We start from the raw sequence: 14985 nt of genomic DNA, 5'->3' as shown, positions 1-14985 counted from the left end.
ACAGAGAAACAAATTGACGATGGGAAGCAGAAAGGTGAGATACAGAAACATAATTGGAAATGTGATGAAGTGTACAATTGTGTTTACCTTTTTGCAAGGAAATAGGAAGATCAAGGTCAGAAACAAGAGGTGGAGCTGGTGGGGGGACAACTATTGGATCTGTTGACGATGAAGAAGCTAGAGGAGGAGCTGGTACATGTCGTCGATGCGTATACACTTGGCGGATGGGTGGCCATTCAACAGGAAGTTGTACTGGAGGCGAAGACTTAGTCATAACCGGAACAAGTGGGATGGGGTCCTCAATAGGATCTAGAAGAGGAGTAGGAGTAGGAGGTGAGGAAGAAGAAGAGACATCATCTGACCCAGAAAAAAGCAGAATAGATTCAAAGAAAGTAACATCAAGGCACATAAAGGAATGCCGAGAATTGGGGTTATAACACTTATACCCTTTCTAGGTCCAAGAATAGCCAAGGAAGATACACTTGGTGGGTCGTGCCTTTAATTTGTCCAGTCCGGGTCTGAACAAAACATACACACCCAAAAACCTTGGGAGTAAGGGGAAAAGGTAGGAAACAAAGTGGTGAAAGGAGAATGACCTTCAAGGATGGGCGAAGGCATCCGGTTAATGAGGAAACAAGATGTAAGCACAACATCACTCCAAAAACGTTTGGGTTCATTCATATGATGCAAAAGGGATTGAGCAATTACCAAAAGATGGTGGTTCTTTCTCTCAGCCACCCCATTTTACTGAGGTGTATAGGTACATGAAGTTTGATGGATAATGCCATGTTATACCAAATACTCCTGAAACGGTGTATAAAAGTATTTGTAGCCATTATTAGAACGAAGAATCTTAATGTGTACACCAAATTGGTTGCAAATTTCAGCATAAAATATTTGGAAAATGGAAAACAATTCACTCATTTCTTTCATTAGGTAAAGCCACATCATCCTTGAATAATCATCAACAAAAATAACAAAGTATTTGTAACCATTGTATGACTATTTTATTTGGACCCCAAATATTTGAATGAACTAAAGAAAAAAGACTCGACATACGATTATCAACCCTAGGACTAAAGAGAACACGATGATGTTTCCCCAACTGACACGACTCACAATCCAAAATAGAAATACGACTCAACGATGGAATAAGTGACTTCAATGCTTTAAGCGATGGATGACCAAGTCTATAGTGCCATTGAAGAGGAGAAAGAGATGTCTGATGAGTTATTGACAAACCATCACCACCATCAAGATAATATAGTCCACCAGCTTCAGGCCCTCCACCAATTTTCATCCCCGTCTTAAGATCTTGAAAAGCACAAGAAGAGGGGTAAAAGGTGATAGAGCAACTAAGGGACTTGGTTAGCTTACTAACAAACATAAGATTAAAAGGGAATTTGGGAACATACAAAACTGAGTACAGGGATAAAGGGTCTATGTCAACATTACCAACACCACAAATGGAGGATGTGGAACCATTAGCAAGGGTAACAAAATGTGATGTGGAGCAATGTGAAAGGGAGGAAAACATGCTTGGAGTCACAGTCATATGATCAGAAGCTCTAGAGTCGATAATCCAGGAAGTGGGTTTGGATGCCAGACAAGCCATACCTTAATGTGCGAGAGTAGTTGTATTCTATTGAGAAGTGACTTGGATAAACCACTCATACTCATCACATGGGACACTCATCATCTCCTTCCCGGAGACATCTGTAGATGTAGAGGGCATCTGATCAGCTTGTTGGATATCCTGTCTTGAACTACCATCACTGGCCAGTGCATGATTTTCCCAAGTTGAAGGTGGGTCGTGCAAGTCATAACAAAAGTTAATGGTGTGCCCTTCCATACCACAATGTGTACACCTCCTCGGACCATTACTACGTCCTCTGCCACGAGCTCCCCTTGAATCTTGACCTCCAACACGTTCACCACCACGACTACACATGGGTCCACCACCACCACTACAGCCATACATGGATCCACTGCTACCACTACGACTGGACTGAACTCCCCAAGTTCCACCTCTAACACCACGGCCTCCCCCTCTCGTCACTACAAAGGCAAACATGCCAGAGATACTAGAATTCTCTATGGGCCTAACATTAATCTTCCGAAGACGGGCAAACACCTTCCTAGTATCTGTGCTCTCACTGGTTCATAATCAGAATTCAGCCCTACTAAAAATCTGGTCACATCTAGTTGTTCTCTTTGTTGTTGCTGAATCTTAACATCAGAAGTGAGGGGATGGTACACATTCAACTCATTACGAAGGTTCCTCATGTAGCATAGTACTCAAGACTTAGATTACCTTGTTGCAGATTAAAGTACTCCTGATAAAGCTGATACACTCTAGTAGTATTGTTTTGTCCCAAGTACAATTTCTTGACATGGTCCCAAATCTCCTTGGCTGTATCTAGGAACATAAAATTCACACTGATCTTGGGTTCCATACTATTCCATAACTAGGTCATAATCTATGCATCTTCTTGTTCCCAATCACTATACTCCTAAGAGTCAGCAGGAGGTTTTTCTTCTTTTACATGCTTCACTTTCTTCTTAACTCTAAGAAAGACCTCTACAGATTTCGCCCAAGGCACATAATTCTCCTCATTCAACTTGATAGAAGTCATCTGAACATTCAGATAGTCGGTGGAAACTATAACACTAGATTTGTGTTTACTACTGTCTCCCATATTTGAATTCCTTTTTTTTCGTATATCAAACTTCTAAATCACTTTTCACCACACTGCACACTAGTGAAACCACCTACAGTCACAATTTTCAGCAATACCTGTCACTGATTTCTTCACTTTCAGCACCACAAAACTACCACACAACTACCTGAATACACACCATAGCACTAGCAACTCACCAACCACTCGATTCACACTGAAACACACATATAGCTCACCTATTTGATCACCAAAAACCCACCTGACACTCGACTGTCCACTGTACCACCTGAAACAGCCCCTGTGTACCATCGATTAGAGGGCTTCCTACAAACTACCACAAACACCCACTAAACCACTGACAAGAGGCATGAAAACCTCCAAAGGGAAAGGGCGATCACTCCTTTTCAGCGCTTTTCCCTATCTCCAATGGATGATGAAGAAAACTGTAAAACCCTAGGCTGGACAGCGATAGAACAGAATTTTGGGCAGATCTGATTTTGTCACAGTGGCTCTGATACCATGATAAAGTTCAGACCTGCACTAGAATTCTGTTAGAAATAGTATTAGAGGAAGATTAGAGGAGATAGAAGAGAGAAGAAAGGAAGAGAAAACTGGTTCAAACAAGAGAGAAAAATCACTCTCTCTAGTTGGCCAAGTTATATTTATATGTTTCTATTAAATAAAGCAAAAGACTATTATGTCCCTACTTAAGTATGGGACACATCACTTAACATAAACATTACACATCAGCTTAAACATAAATAGAAAGACTAAACTACCCCTATACAGTCGACACTAACACAAGGCAAGCAAGGCCTTTGCGAGACTTTAATTAATACAGCTTCAGGGGGCAACTCGCAATGTTAGGGTGTTTTGTCTTTGTGAGACTGAATTAATTCCATTTCGTCTGCGATCCTTTGTTGCGCTGCAAGGCCTTTGTTTCATCATCCCCTTTGGATCTTATTATGCATATCGATATTAGTGGGAATTTACTTCTTTGTCCTCAAATATATACTTACTTTCCTACAGTTACAACAGTTAATACTCCCAAGGCAAAGAGTGCTGAAATCAATTACAAAGCAGCCTAAAAGAACTCTCCCCTATTTGTCCCTTGTTTAGCTAAACTGTCGTGCATCCCATTGGCTGATCTTCTACTCCACTTGAAGCTGACTCCAATCTCCCTTGGTAAATAAATTATCTCCCTCATGACTTGCCTGTGGGTCCACACCCCCAAATTCCTTGTTTGCATCCACCCTATCACTAGCTTAGAATCACCTTCCACTTCTATTTGCTGAAACCCCAACTGTGTAGCCAATTTCAGTCCATGGAGGAGAGCCATAGTTCTTGCTCTCAGTGAGTCTCTCACCCCTATTGGACCAAAATAGAGAGCCATGGTCCTGGGTTGCCAAAAGACCTCCTATCAAAGCTTTGAATTGCTAAGGAACCCAAGTCTCCTGAACCACAGCCTTGATAGATGATGAATTAGCTACTGCATTCCATCCCCTGATTATATCTTGCACTGAAAATTCCTCGAACATTTGTTTTTACCTAATGTGCTACTTTGAAAGTGATGCTTTCTATTAGCTTCTCCTTGGATTTTGTTGAACCTTGAAATGCACGATTTTTTCCTTTCTTCTCAAACTGTCTGCAAGATTTCTGCTCTAGTGGTTTTCCACATAAGCCTTCCTCTTCCCTTTGGTTGTCTAAAGAAGCTAGCATCAACAAAGCTATCATAGAAAGAGGAAGCAGGCACGTGCAACCAAATAGAGAGGAAAATCAATACCAAATACATGAAACAAATGAACAGGAGATTAGTAAGTGTACTACTAGTTATTGCAAAGGATACAGGCATGAAGAGAAAGGCACCAATTTGTCCTTTTTTGAACCACTTCACAAGTATTAACCCTGTTAAGAACTGCTTTCTAGCAAAAAGCTCTGATCTTTTGAGGCATTGGATTATACCATACTTCTTTATCTGGAAAGGACAAAGCCTGACTAGGGGAGCTGAGGAAGGCAGTGAAAAAAGAAGCAGAAGAGAAAGAGCCAGAAGGAGAAGCTGTCCAGGTCCTGTTATCCAGACAAGACTGGTCCAAGAAAACATTGCTCAGAAGAGAAATAATTTTGAATTTCATCAACAGTTACCATTTCAACTTTCCTAGTCCCTCTCCTTAGAATACTATTTGAATATATCATTTATTAAAGGAATTTTATTGAAATCAGTGCATATTGATGTAATTTGGACAGGTCTGACCAGAGTATCAACCTTAAAAATATCATAGTTTATGACAGAATAAGTAACTTTTCTTTCACTTTTATCATGCTTTAATCATGTTATCTGATTCTTTATATCTGTGTTGGATACATTTCCTCAACTGCAGGAAAGATGTCTCCGGGAATCATGCTATGCATTCTTTCTACCGTGATGTTGTCCGCCTCCAGGTCATGCTTTCAATTTTCAAATGCTCATTTATGTACATTTCTATGCATCCATGTTGAGTAATTTTTGAAATGACAAAAATGTATGTGCATCAATATACTGCTGTTTCTGACAAAGAACATTTAGCACAATATTTCCATCAGTAATGAAATCCAATGCAAGATACAAACAACTCAAAAATAGATAATTCTGATTTACTTGCTCAATTCATGTCTAAGTCAATAATCTTGAACTTATTGGATGGATAATCAAATGGACATTCTAACTAAATCAAGCAGAACAGTTGACTTTTGACTCCTAAAATTGGCCACAAGTACAGTGACATAATCTGAGATAGTTTATGTCTAGGTTGAGGCTACTAAAAACTTTGAATAAGAATAATAGTGTTTGTGTCCCACTTCAGGAAGTTTTAATCTCTCTAAACAAATGCTTGAATGGAAAGCTTATCTTGGCAAAGTTTTAGGGCCTTTAGGCCCGGAACTTGGGCAATGGGTACTTTGTGTCCCAATAGTGCTTCCTTTTGTGAGATTCCTGGATTATTTGTACCAGTATTGTCAGTTAATGGGGTCAGGTCTGGATCCAAGTAGGCCTGGTCTCAACTGGATAAGTAAATTTGAGAAATAGGTATTTTATGGTGAAAAATAAGCAATAGGTATTAGACTTGGGGTATCTTTGTAATATGCCAATATACATATGCATAATTATATATGCAATTATATATATAGCTGGTTTGGAGCAACCAAGACCGATCCTTACCTTATAAATGTATAATGAGGATGCATAATGCAGATCCAGACCCTATATAATTAGGATTAGTTTGGTTTGTGTTTGTTGCGTCTACTGACCCATTGACAGCCCTAGCTTGTACCTCTTCTCATTTTGAATTGACTTGCAAATCCTTTCCCTTTCTAGGTAGGAAAAAAATATTATTAATTATGTAGAGAGCTTGACCTACCCTATTCCTGCCACATGTGAATGGTATGACTAGTTCAAACTGTTTAAGTAGGGGACCCTCTAGATTAACTATGGCAATGTGAATGTTGAGAGGATGAGTGGGAAAACTAGAAAGAATAGAGTCAGATATGGACTTATTCAAAGGAACCTAGTAGTAGCATCAATAGGTGGCAAAATGAGGGAATGTAGACTAAGATGGTTTGGGCATGTGCAAGAAGCCCATTTACAGCACCAGTAATAAGTGATCTGTTACAAGTTGAAGGGGTCAGAAGAGCAAGGGGCAGACCAAAAAGGACATGGGTTGAAGTATTGGGAAGTGATTTAAGGGCCCATAATTTAACAATGGATATGGAACTCAACAGAACAGAATGGCTGAGCAGCATTCATGTAGCCTACCCCATATAAGTTGGACAGGGCTTAGATGATGATGATGATGACCTACTCTGGTTGGCTACATGTTTACTCATCTAGTCCTACTTTCCACCTTGTACTGGTGGTTTTCCCAACTAAAGTTAGCAATGGAGAGCTTTAAAATTTTTTAATATTAAATTTGCCCATAAAAGGGCTTATAGTGAACATTTTGCAAGATCTCTTGGCCCAAAGCTTGGTCCATGAATAAAGGGAGGAGAGAGGAACATGGGATATCCTTTTGGATTCCAAACTTGTTTACCATGTGCAAGGTTCCTGAGTTGTTTAGGAGCTTCCCTAAATGTCTAGACTACATGAAAGGTTCAGGTTGAGGTGGGACTGCCTAAAGCCTTAATCCAAGCATGGTTGCATTGTGAGTTTAATGTTCTTTAAAACCAACCTGCTTGCATCCCCTACTCGAAAGTGCTCCATTCTAATTCCTGCAAACTGCTTGTGGATGATGGCCCATTGTGCAAGAGTGCTTTCAACCTTCCCAACAAGTCTCTAGGGCCAAAAAAGGAATAGCATCTTAATGGTAGCAGTTAATGGAAACCATTAATCCTTAACTGTTTGGTGAGTACTTGTGCAGTGAGCACCTTTTTTTTTTTTTTTTTTTTGAGAAAGGGATACAAAAACTATCTCGTCTATCACTCCCTCAAATAGGGGACCACAGATGCCCAAACTAACCTATATGAACAAAGCACCCAGCTCAAAATAAACATTGTGAGGAACATCCTTAAAAACAGTACGAGTATCAGGCCAAGAATGTACATATGCAGTATTCTCTCTCTCACTCTCTCTCTCTCTCTTGAATCTGTAAGGTAAAGTGTTTCATTAATATCAAAAGGCCAAATACAATAGGGCCCCTGTACAATGAGAAACTGTACTGCGGAAAATACAGTAAAACTCATCAAAGTCAACCCCCAATCAACAAAAAAAAACACTATTTTTCTTACAAAAAGGAAATCAAGCTCAAAAAAAAAAAAAGAACAAGTGTGTCTGTTTTAAAAAAGTGTGATTTGTCAGCCACGAAAACACCATCCCCATAATCCTGTTGAGCACCTCTTCTTTTGATTTCTGCCTCCCTGCAAAAATTCTATTGTTTCTTTCACCCCACACTGCCCAGAAAACAGCAGAGGGGAGGATGCTCCAAGCTACCTTACCTACCTTGCTAAGGCCTCCTAAGAACCAAGCCTCTATGAAGCCCTTCACACCAGCCGGGAAGCACATTTTAACTCCAAAAAACTCCCGCAACCTTACCCAAATCCAGTAAGTGAAGTCACAGTGCAGTAATAGATGGCTAGCAGTCTCCACACTTCCATTACATAAGATGCAATCCAGATCTGCCACCTCTAGGCCTCTTCTAACTAAGTTTTCCTTGGTTGGAATCTCATCCAGCACTGCAGTCCAAACAAAGAAAGCTAGCTTTGATGGTACAGACCTGATCCAGATCCTGTTACTTGGAAAGTGAGAGGTATCCTCCCTTGATAGACAGTTAAAGAAGGATTTCACTGAGAAGGAGTCCGATTTCTCATACAACCATTTCCTTTTGTCCTCCCCTGTTCCAGAGATCTTGGAGTCGTATAAAATCTGCAGCAAGTTTACCAAATACTCCACCTCCCAGTCGTTTAAACTCCTCCTGAAAAGAGGGTTCCAGATACAATGTCCATTTTGTCTCTCCATATGATCAGCCACTGATGCATCCTTATTTACAGCTATATTGAACAGATCAGGTAATACGGTCATTAGGGGGCCATCCCCGCACCAGTAATCCTTCCAGAAAGCACCCTATGGCCACTTCCCACTTCATATTTTATGCCCTTCAAAAACTGAGGACGAATTTTCTGGATTGCCTTCCAAATTGAACAACCATAGGGGGATCTTACCTCTTCTGTCTCTCACTCCCTGCTAGATCCATACTTTGAAACAACTAATCTTCTCCACAAACTGTCAGTGTGATCATTGAATCTCCACAGCCATTTCCCTAGCAAGGCTGTGTTAACATCTTTCACTGATCTTATCCCTAAACCCCCCTTAGCCCTGGAGGTGCAGATTTTCTTCCAATTTACAGATGACATTTAGATTCCCTTCCCCTCCATAAGAAGTCTCTCATCTTTTCCTCTAACGCTGCAGCCCATCTAGCTGGAATTGGGAATAAAGACAGATAATAAACAGGGAGGGAGGATAAAACACTCTTAATTAAGGTGACTTTTCCCCGATTTGACAGATATTTAGTTTTCCACAAGGCCAGCTTTCTATCAACTTTCTCAATTATGGGTTCCCAGATAGTTCTGGATTTACAGTTTTCACCCAAAGACATACCCAGGTATTTTGGTGGGAGTTTCCCAACTCTGCATCCCCAATCATCTGCCCAAGATTCTAGGTTTGCCACTTCCCCAACAGCCATTATCTCATCCTTTTGAATGTTAATATGTAAGCCTGTAACAGCCTCAAACCATCTTAGGATTGCCTTTACATTCCAGATTTGTTCCCATGAAGCGTCACAGAAAAAAAAGTGTGTCATCTGTGAATTGCAGAAGAGAGATCTCTACTTCCCCATTACCTAGTTGGAAGCCTTCCAATAGCCCTCCCACCCTGGCTCTCTCTACCATCCTGAAGAGGGCTTCTGTTACACGGATGAATAAGAGAGGGGAGAGGGGGTCCCCTTGTCGGAGACCACCAGTGCTCCTATATAGTCCAAACGAGGAACCATTTACAAGAACTGAAAACCAGGAAGAAGAAAGACATACTTTTATCCAATTTCTCCATTCGATACCGAAGTTCATCCTCTCTCTCTCTCTCTCTCTCTCTCTCTCTTTGAATTGGTTATTAAAAATCCTGAAGTTTCTTTCCTACCATATATTCCATATGATCACCAAAAGAATGGCACTCCAAAGAATCTTGCCTCTTCTGCTTAACTATTCAGCTTCTAGATTGTTACATCTTTCCTACTGATCTTGGGTGGATAATCCACCAAAAAAAAAGAGAGAGATTCAAAAGACATTACATGAAGTGCCAGTGCAAGAGTAGGTGGTCAGAGTTTTCCTCTTATTCATTGCAGAACACAAACTGTTGAGGTAATAATAACCCCTGCCCCCACCTCCCTCTTCCTGCAGCCCTTCAGTAAGACCATCAGCTCTCTAGTTAGCAGATCCATGAATGTAGCAGAACATGAAGATACTAAAGAACCCCCATCAGAAAATAAGATGTCAATGATCTCTCCTCTCTAGTATGGCTATGGCTCTCCAGAAGAATAATCCCTTTTCCACCCATTGGCAATCGGAACCTCTCCAAATAATGATCCTCTCAAACTGAATCACCATAACCCACTGACCTGACTAGAAATAAAGATTGTGCTTTTACCATTGTAAATGCCTCCCCAATCATAGGAGGGCTAGGATTTCCTAAAAAGCAGCCATCAAATTTTAATTTGATGGACAAAGATTGATCGTGGGTTAGATAGAAGGGCTAACCTGAAACCTAGTGGGATGCTGGGGATACTCCATTGTCCATATTATACATTCTTTTTCATATGTCACTAAAGAAGATTTCAGATGCCAATCAAAAAGTTTTAATTTGATAGATTAGAAGTGGCCAAAAGCATTCCTTGAATATGGTGGTGGATGATGATGTTGATTGTATTGCTACAGGTTACCCAGTTCATGGGGGAATTTTTTGGTTGCTTCTTTTAAGATGAGGTTAAACTAAATGCACTTCTTATTTGTAGACTTCTACTCTACCTAGAATGCCTATCATTTCCCTTTTCTTTATACCCTGAAGTATGATTGAGATGATGCGACCCATCCATCATGTGCCATCATTGGGTTTGTCTATGTTCTATGATATGGCTCCAAAAAATAAAATAAAAAGAAATGAACTTAGTGCCATTCCCCAAAATGGGGGGAAGTGGAGCCAGGTTCTAACTTAAATTATGATAAAATTTTTACTATTTCCATTAAAACAAAAAAAAGTTTACTTATGTATGGTTTATTCAAGCATTTCCCTTTCTAGGCTAGTATGTAATGATAACTTCTGTTTCATTGTCATGTTTTCAGGGTGTAGCCAAAAGTTTGCAGAGAGCTTGTGTTTCAAGAATGGAACCATTTCAGGCATGTGCTAGTTTTATTTCTATTTTTCTTATGATATTCCATAACATAATTGACAGTTTCTTGTTGCTTCCCAAAATAGTTTAATTGGAAGCTGCTGTTTTGTGCTTTGAAAATGTGATGACAGTGCTTCTTCCCACAAGAAATTGTTAAGAACACAAAGACCCCGGTTTTTCTTGTTAACCCAGCCTATGATTTTTGGCAGGTAAGTATCTTTATACATATTTTACATTTGTTTATAATGATGATGGTGATGGTTTTCCAAACATTAGTATTTCTTGCATTTTGACTTGTTTTTCAGATACAACACATTTTGGCACCAGATGCATCTGACCCTTACAACAACTGGCGCAAGTGTAAATTGAACATAAACAATTGTAACGCCAGCCAGATTGAAATACTACAAGGTAATAAATTCAAGACTCTATTCCTCTCCTACCTAAATGGTCTCAGTTCAACAATCTATTGAACTTGATGACCACAATCATTCAATGCACATACTCTTTCCTGGACCATTAGGTGAAGAAATTTCATCACAAAAATGATTTGAAGCATGGTATGGTTAGGCCATTAGGGTCATCTCCTAGATGAGTGTAATTGAATTGGAGGTTCCTGACCATCTGAAAGAACTTCCCTTTCTTTCACCTTTATATGTTTTACAGTTAAGTTACCTATGCTATAAATATACCATACAGATGTTGTCATCCATGTTATAGTGTGCTCTACTTACAAAGTTCTCATGTGCAGGATTCCGGAACTCCATGCTAAAGTCTCTTCATGAGTTCCAGCAGAACAAGGACGGGGGGATGTTCATAAATTCTTGTTTTGCTCACTGCCAGACATGGATGGCTAGTACATGGCATTCGCCTAGCTCTCCAAGAATCAATAACAAGGTAAGGGGACATATTAACGTCTGTTAGAGTACTAACACTAAATGATATTTGTAGTTTTAGATGTGGCTTGAAAATTTGGTCTACCTTCTCATGTTAGGATTCTCATTCTGTAAATGTCAACTTGTAGTCCCTGGATGCTCCTTATCTTCCTTTTTGTATGCAACTTATAATGCCTCATGTCTAAGGTGTTACTTGGACTTGTTTTTAATAATTCTCCTGTGTCGGTGTGCTCTATTAGACCCCAATGTAACACATTGATCTAGTTAATAGAATTTATAAATGGTTCGACCTCTAGGCCTTGTTGAAGTTTTATTGGAATCATGTGATTCCCTCAGAATATGCTGCTGGTTCTTCATTGTTTATTCATTTTCAATAACATCTGCTTTCATCCTTGCTTGGATAGCTGCAGCATCACCCCCATGGGGGGAAGGAGAAAGGTCTTTAAAATGCAAGGGTTCCTAGTGTGTTCTCTGGGTTGAGTCTGTCTTTTGTTCTTCTCTATGGGTATTGCCAATTGGTGTTGGTATATGGCACTTGTCCAAGTAGGAATTCAAATCACATAAACTGCCAAAAAATCCGTCGTCATTCTATCTACAAAATTGGATGTCATAGTCAGTCTCCCTGTGAACCCCCTTGCAGCTTCTGGTGTTTTTTCTGGATATTAGCATAGAAAGTCTATTGCTTATAGAGATCAAACACCATGGCTTGCAAGATATATGGACTTGGAATCTTGAAGATTAAATTATTAGTTCATGGGCCTACTGGTTCAATTCTCTATGAAATGGAAGCGCTGCTAACCAGTGTTTTAAAAGGCGTGGGAGGCGTACGCCTGGAGGAGCGCCTCCAGGCGAGGCACTCCCAAAACACCCTGAGGCGTATGCCAGAGGCGCTGACACCTCTGAGGCGTATGCCTCAGGTGCAAGAGGAGTATGCCCCATGCGCTTTTTTCATGAGGCGTACACCTCATGTGCCTCATGTACATCTTATATAAAAAGAAAAAAAAAGGAAAGGAAAGGAAAGGAAAAGAAAGGTAAGGGAAAGAAAAAGAAAGAGAAGAAAAAAGAGAAAAGGAAATAAAAGGAAAGGAAAGGGAAGGAAAGAAAAGATAAGGGGAAAGAAAGTGGTTTGCCCCTTGCCCCTTTGGCTGGGGGGCAAAGCCCCTCAGACGCCCCCCGCCCCCTTTTCAATGCAGACCAATTTGTTTGTTTGAGTTAGGGGTCCGCTCCGGCGCTTTGACAAGACCCTCCCTTTCCACTAATGTTGTGCATTTTTATTCTTCTTAATATAAAAGATTTTTATTAAAAATGAGATCCCCCCCCCCTTTCCTCTTCTTCCTCCTAACCCCCTCCTCTTAAGGAGGCTTATGCTTCCTTGTGTCCGGGAGGTTTACGCCTCTTGCGTTCTGAACTATGCCTCACACCTCTAGGTAGTGGAACGCCTCGCATCACGCCTCTGCGTTTTAAAACATTGCTGCTAGTTTACCAAATAGACAACTCTGTAGTTCCATGTATTTAGTAACCTGGGTGGTTAATTGTTATATGACCATGTAGGGTCACAATCTGATCTGTTTTACTCAACTGTTATTGATTTTATTGTTCTGGTGCTTCAGACTATCCTGATTTGATTTAAATTTGATATGTTGTCCTGGAATATGATTTGGAAATATCTTGCCCTTCCATACTTTGTTATTCCTTGTTGTATCTTCCTTTGCTGTCACCACAAAATTCAACCTTTAGTCCAAGAAATTTTTATGGGCTGGACTGGTGAGTGGTGACTTGTTTTTTTTGCTATTCTTCCAAACAGACTATTGCAGAATCTGTTGCAGATTGGTATTTTGACCGAAAAGTAGTGAAGGAAATTGATTGCCCCTATCCATGCAATCCTACCTGTCATAATATGGATTTTAGCGGAGGCCTATGAGGATCAGGATCATTTCAGTGTCAATTGAGCTTTTGATTTTAAATCTGGCTGATTACTCCATGTTATTGGCACAACTTCTCTTCACATGTATAGAAATTGAAGTTGTGAAGGAATGCCCATGGAGATGGAAAATGAAGGGACAGAAAGTTTATTGGTAACTAATTTGTTCTCCCGTACTAATAGAGAAAATTATGTAGCTTACTGGTTTGTTCTGTAATTAAAGAGAATTATGTGGTTTGTTGGCTTGTGTACATCATGGATTCTCCTTTCTACTTTTTATCATTTAAAATCCATTCCCCGATCCTTCATGGGTACTTCATAAAAAAAAGGCCATTACCGAATGTTGGTCCCAGTTTTTGGGGTCTTTAGTCTTGGGAGGGGTAGATCCAATATAATTTGATTGATTTAATTATGTATGTTCATGTATACTTGAAAATTTTTATTGTATCTATGTTGAGTTGTTGGGCCTATCGATCTGTGTGAGCTCTTTATTCTTTTATTATTTGTCTTTTATTTTATGTTTATGAGCTTTAATTGTAATGGACATAAGTCTCTTTTTTATATACTGTTAATGGCTTTCTTGTAATACACATTTAAGAGTTCAGATTTAATTATGTATGTTCATGTATACTTGAAAATTTTTATTGTATCTATGTTGAGTTGTTGGGCCTATCGATCTGTGTGAGCTCTTTATTCTTTTATTATTTGTCTTTTATTTTATGTTTATGAGCTTTAATTGTAATGGACATAAGTCTCTTTTTTATATACTGTTAATGGCTTTCTTGTAATACACATTTAAGAGTTCAACTATGGTACATTTAGTAATATTTGCTGCACGATAAACCCAGATATCAACTGTACATTTAATTGTAATGGCTTTCGCATTAAAGTCTGTTTACTTTTCATTAATTCATGTTTCAAAAATGTACTTTCACATTTAACAGGGTGTGCTTATCATTACATTCAACCAATCACATCATTTGTTTTATGGTACAGCAGATGTACCATACGTTTTGCCCACATTTAATTATGCTCAGAATTAGATCAAATAAAACTCCATTTGGGGGCCAGGAGATAGCCACAATCTCTTTCCCAAACAAACTTCTCTATTGATTTGAACTCTCTTCCATTTTCTTCTTAAGATTTGATTAATCTGTGAGGATTATTGCTGTTTTGTTTTTTTAGTAGAGGTGGTTTGGATGTAGTATTTTTACTAAATCGTCTTAAGGTTAAAGTTTCAGGCAAGTAATTTTCAATTCAATTTTTTCATGAAATGCAATATCAAATTTATTTTTAGTTCATTTTATTAATAGTATATAATACTCCGATCATTTTTAGTTTAATTTATTTTACTATTTAATATCTAATTGCAATCTGAATTTAATTCAAATTTGATATAAACCTATGAATAAATCCGATTTGAATCTGAAATTCTGAATATAAATGAATCAAATTGGAATTTGCCTGCATCCAGTTCAATTTGATCGTTTGTAGCTCTACTAAAAGGAAAACTGGGATGAAAACTAAGTTGCATTTGGTTAGGCAGCCAATCAATGAATCAATTTGTGAACAGTTGTCTTTTTCTC

General features: G+C 39.1%; 1 protein-coding gene across 1 annotated transcript in view; it reads left to right on the top strand.

The window, feature by feature from the left end:
• LOC104594550 (pectin acetylesterase 5-like) overlaps window positions 1-13867 on the top strand; it is a 32214-nt gene extending 18347 nt beyond the window's left edge. The window contains exons 7-12 of the mRNA XM_010254882.3: window positions 5060-5120; window positions 10536-10589; window positions 10714-10791; window positions 10888-10993; window positions 11334-11479; window positions 13283-13867. Of these exons, the coding sequence (XP_010253184.1) occupies window positions 5060-5120; window positions 10536-10589; window positions 10714-10791; window positions 10888-10993; window positions 11334-11479; window positions 13283-13399 (562 nt within the window). The 3' untranslated portion in view covers window positions 13400-13867. The remainder of the gene's footprint in view (window positions 1-5059; window positions 5121-10535; window positions 10590-10713; window positions 10792-10887; window positions 10994-11333; window positions 11480-13282) is intronic.
• Window positions 13868-14985: the final 1118 nt, after the last annotated feature.

The sequence above is a fragment of the Nelumbo nucifera genome, chromosome 2 (genome assembly GCF_055504915.1).
Source record: "Nelumbo nucifera cultivar China Antique chromosome 2, China Antique-T2T, whole genome shotgun sequence".
NCBI lineage: Eukaryota > Viridiplantae > Streptophyta > Magnoliopsida > Proteales > Nelumbonaceae > Nelumbo > Nelumbo nucifera.
The sequence above is the reverse complement of the archived record's forward strand: the minus strand, read 5'-3'. Positions and strand labels throughout refer to the sequence as shown.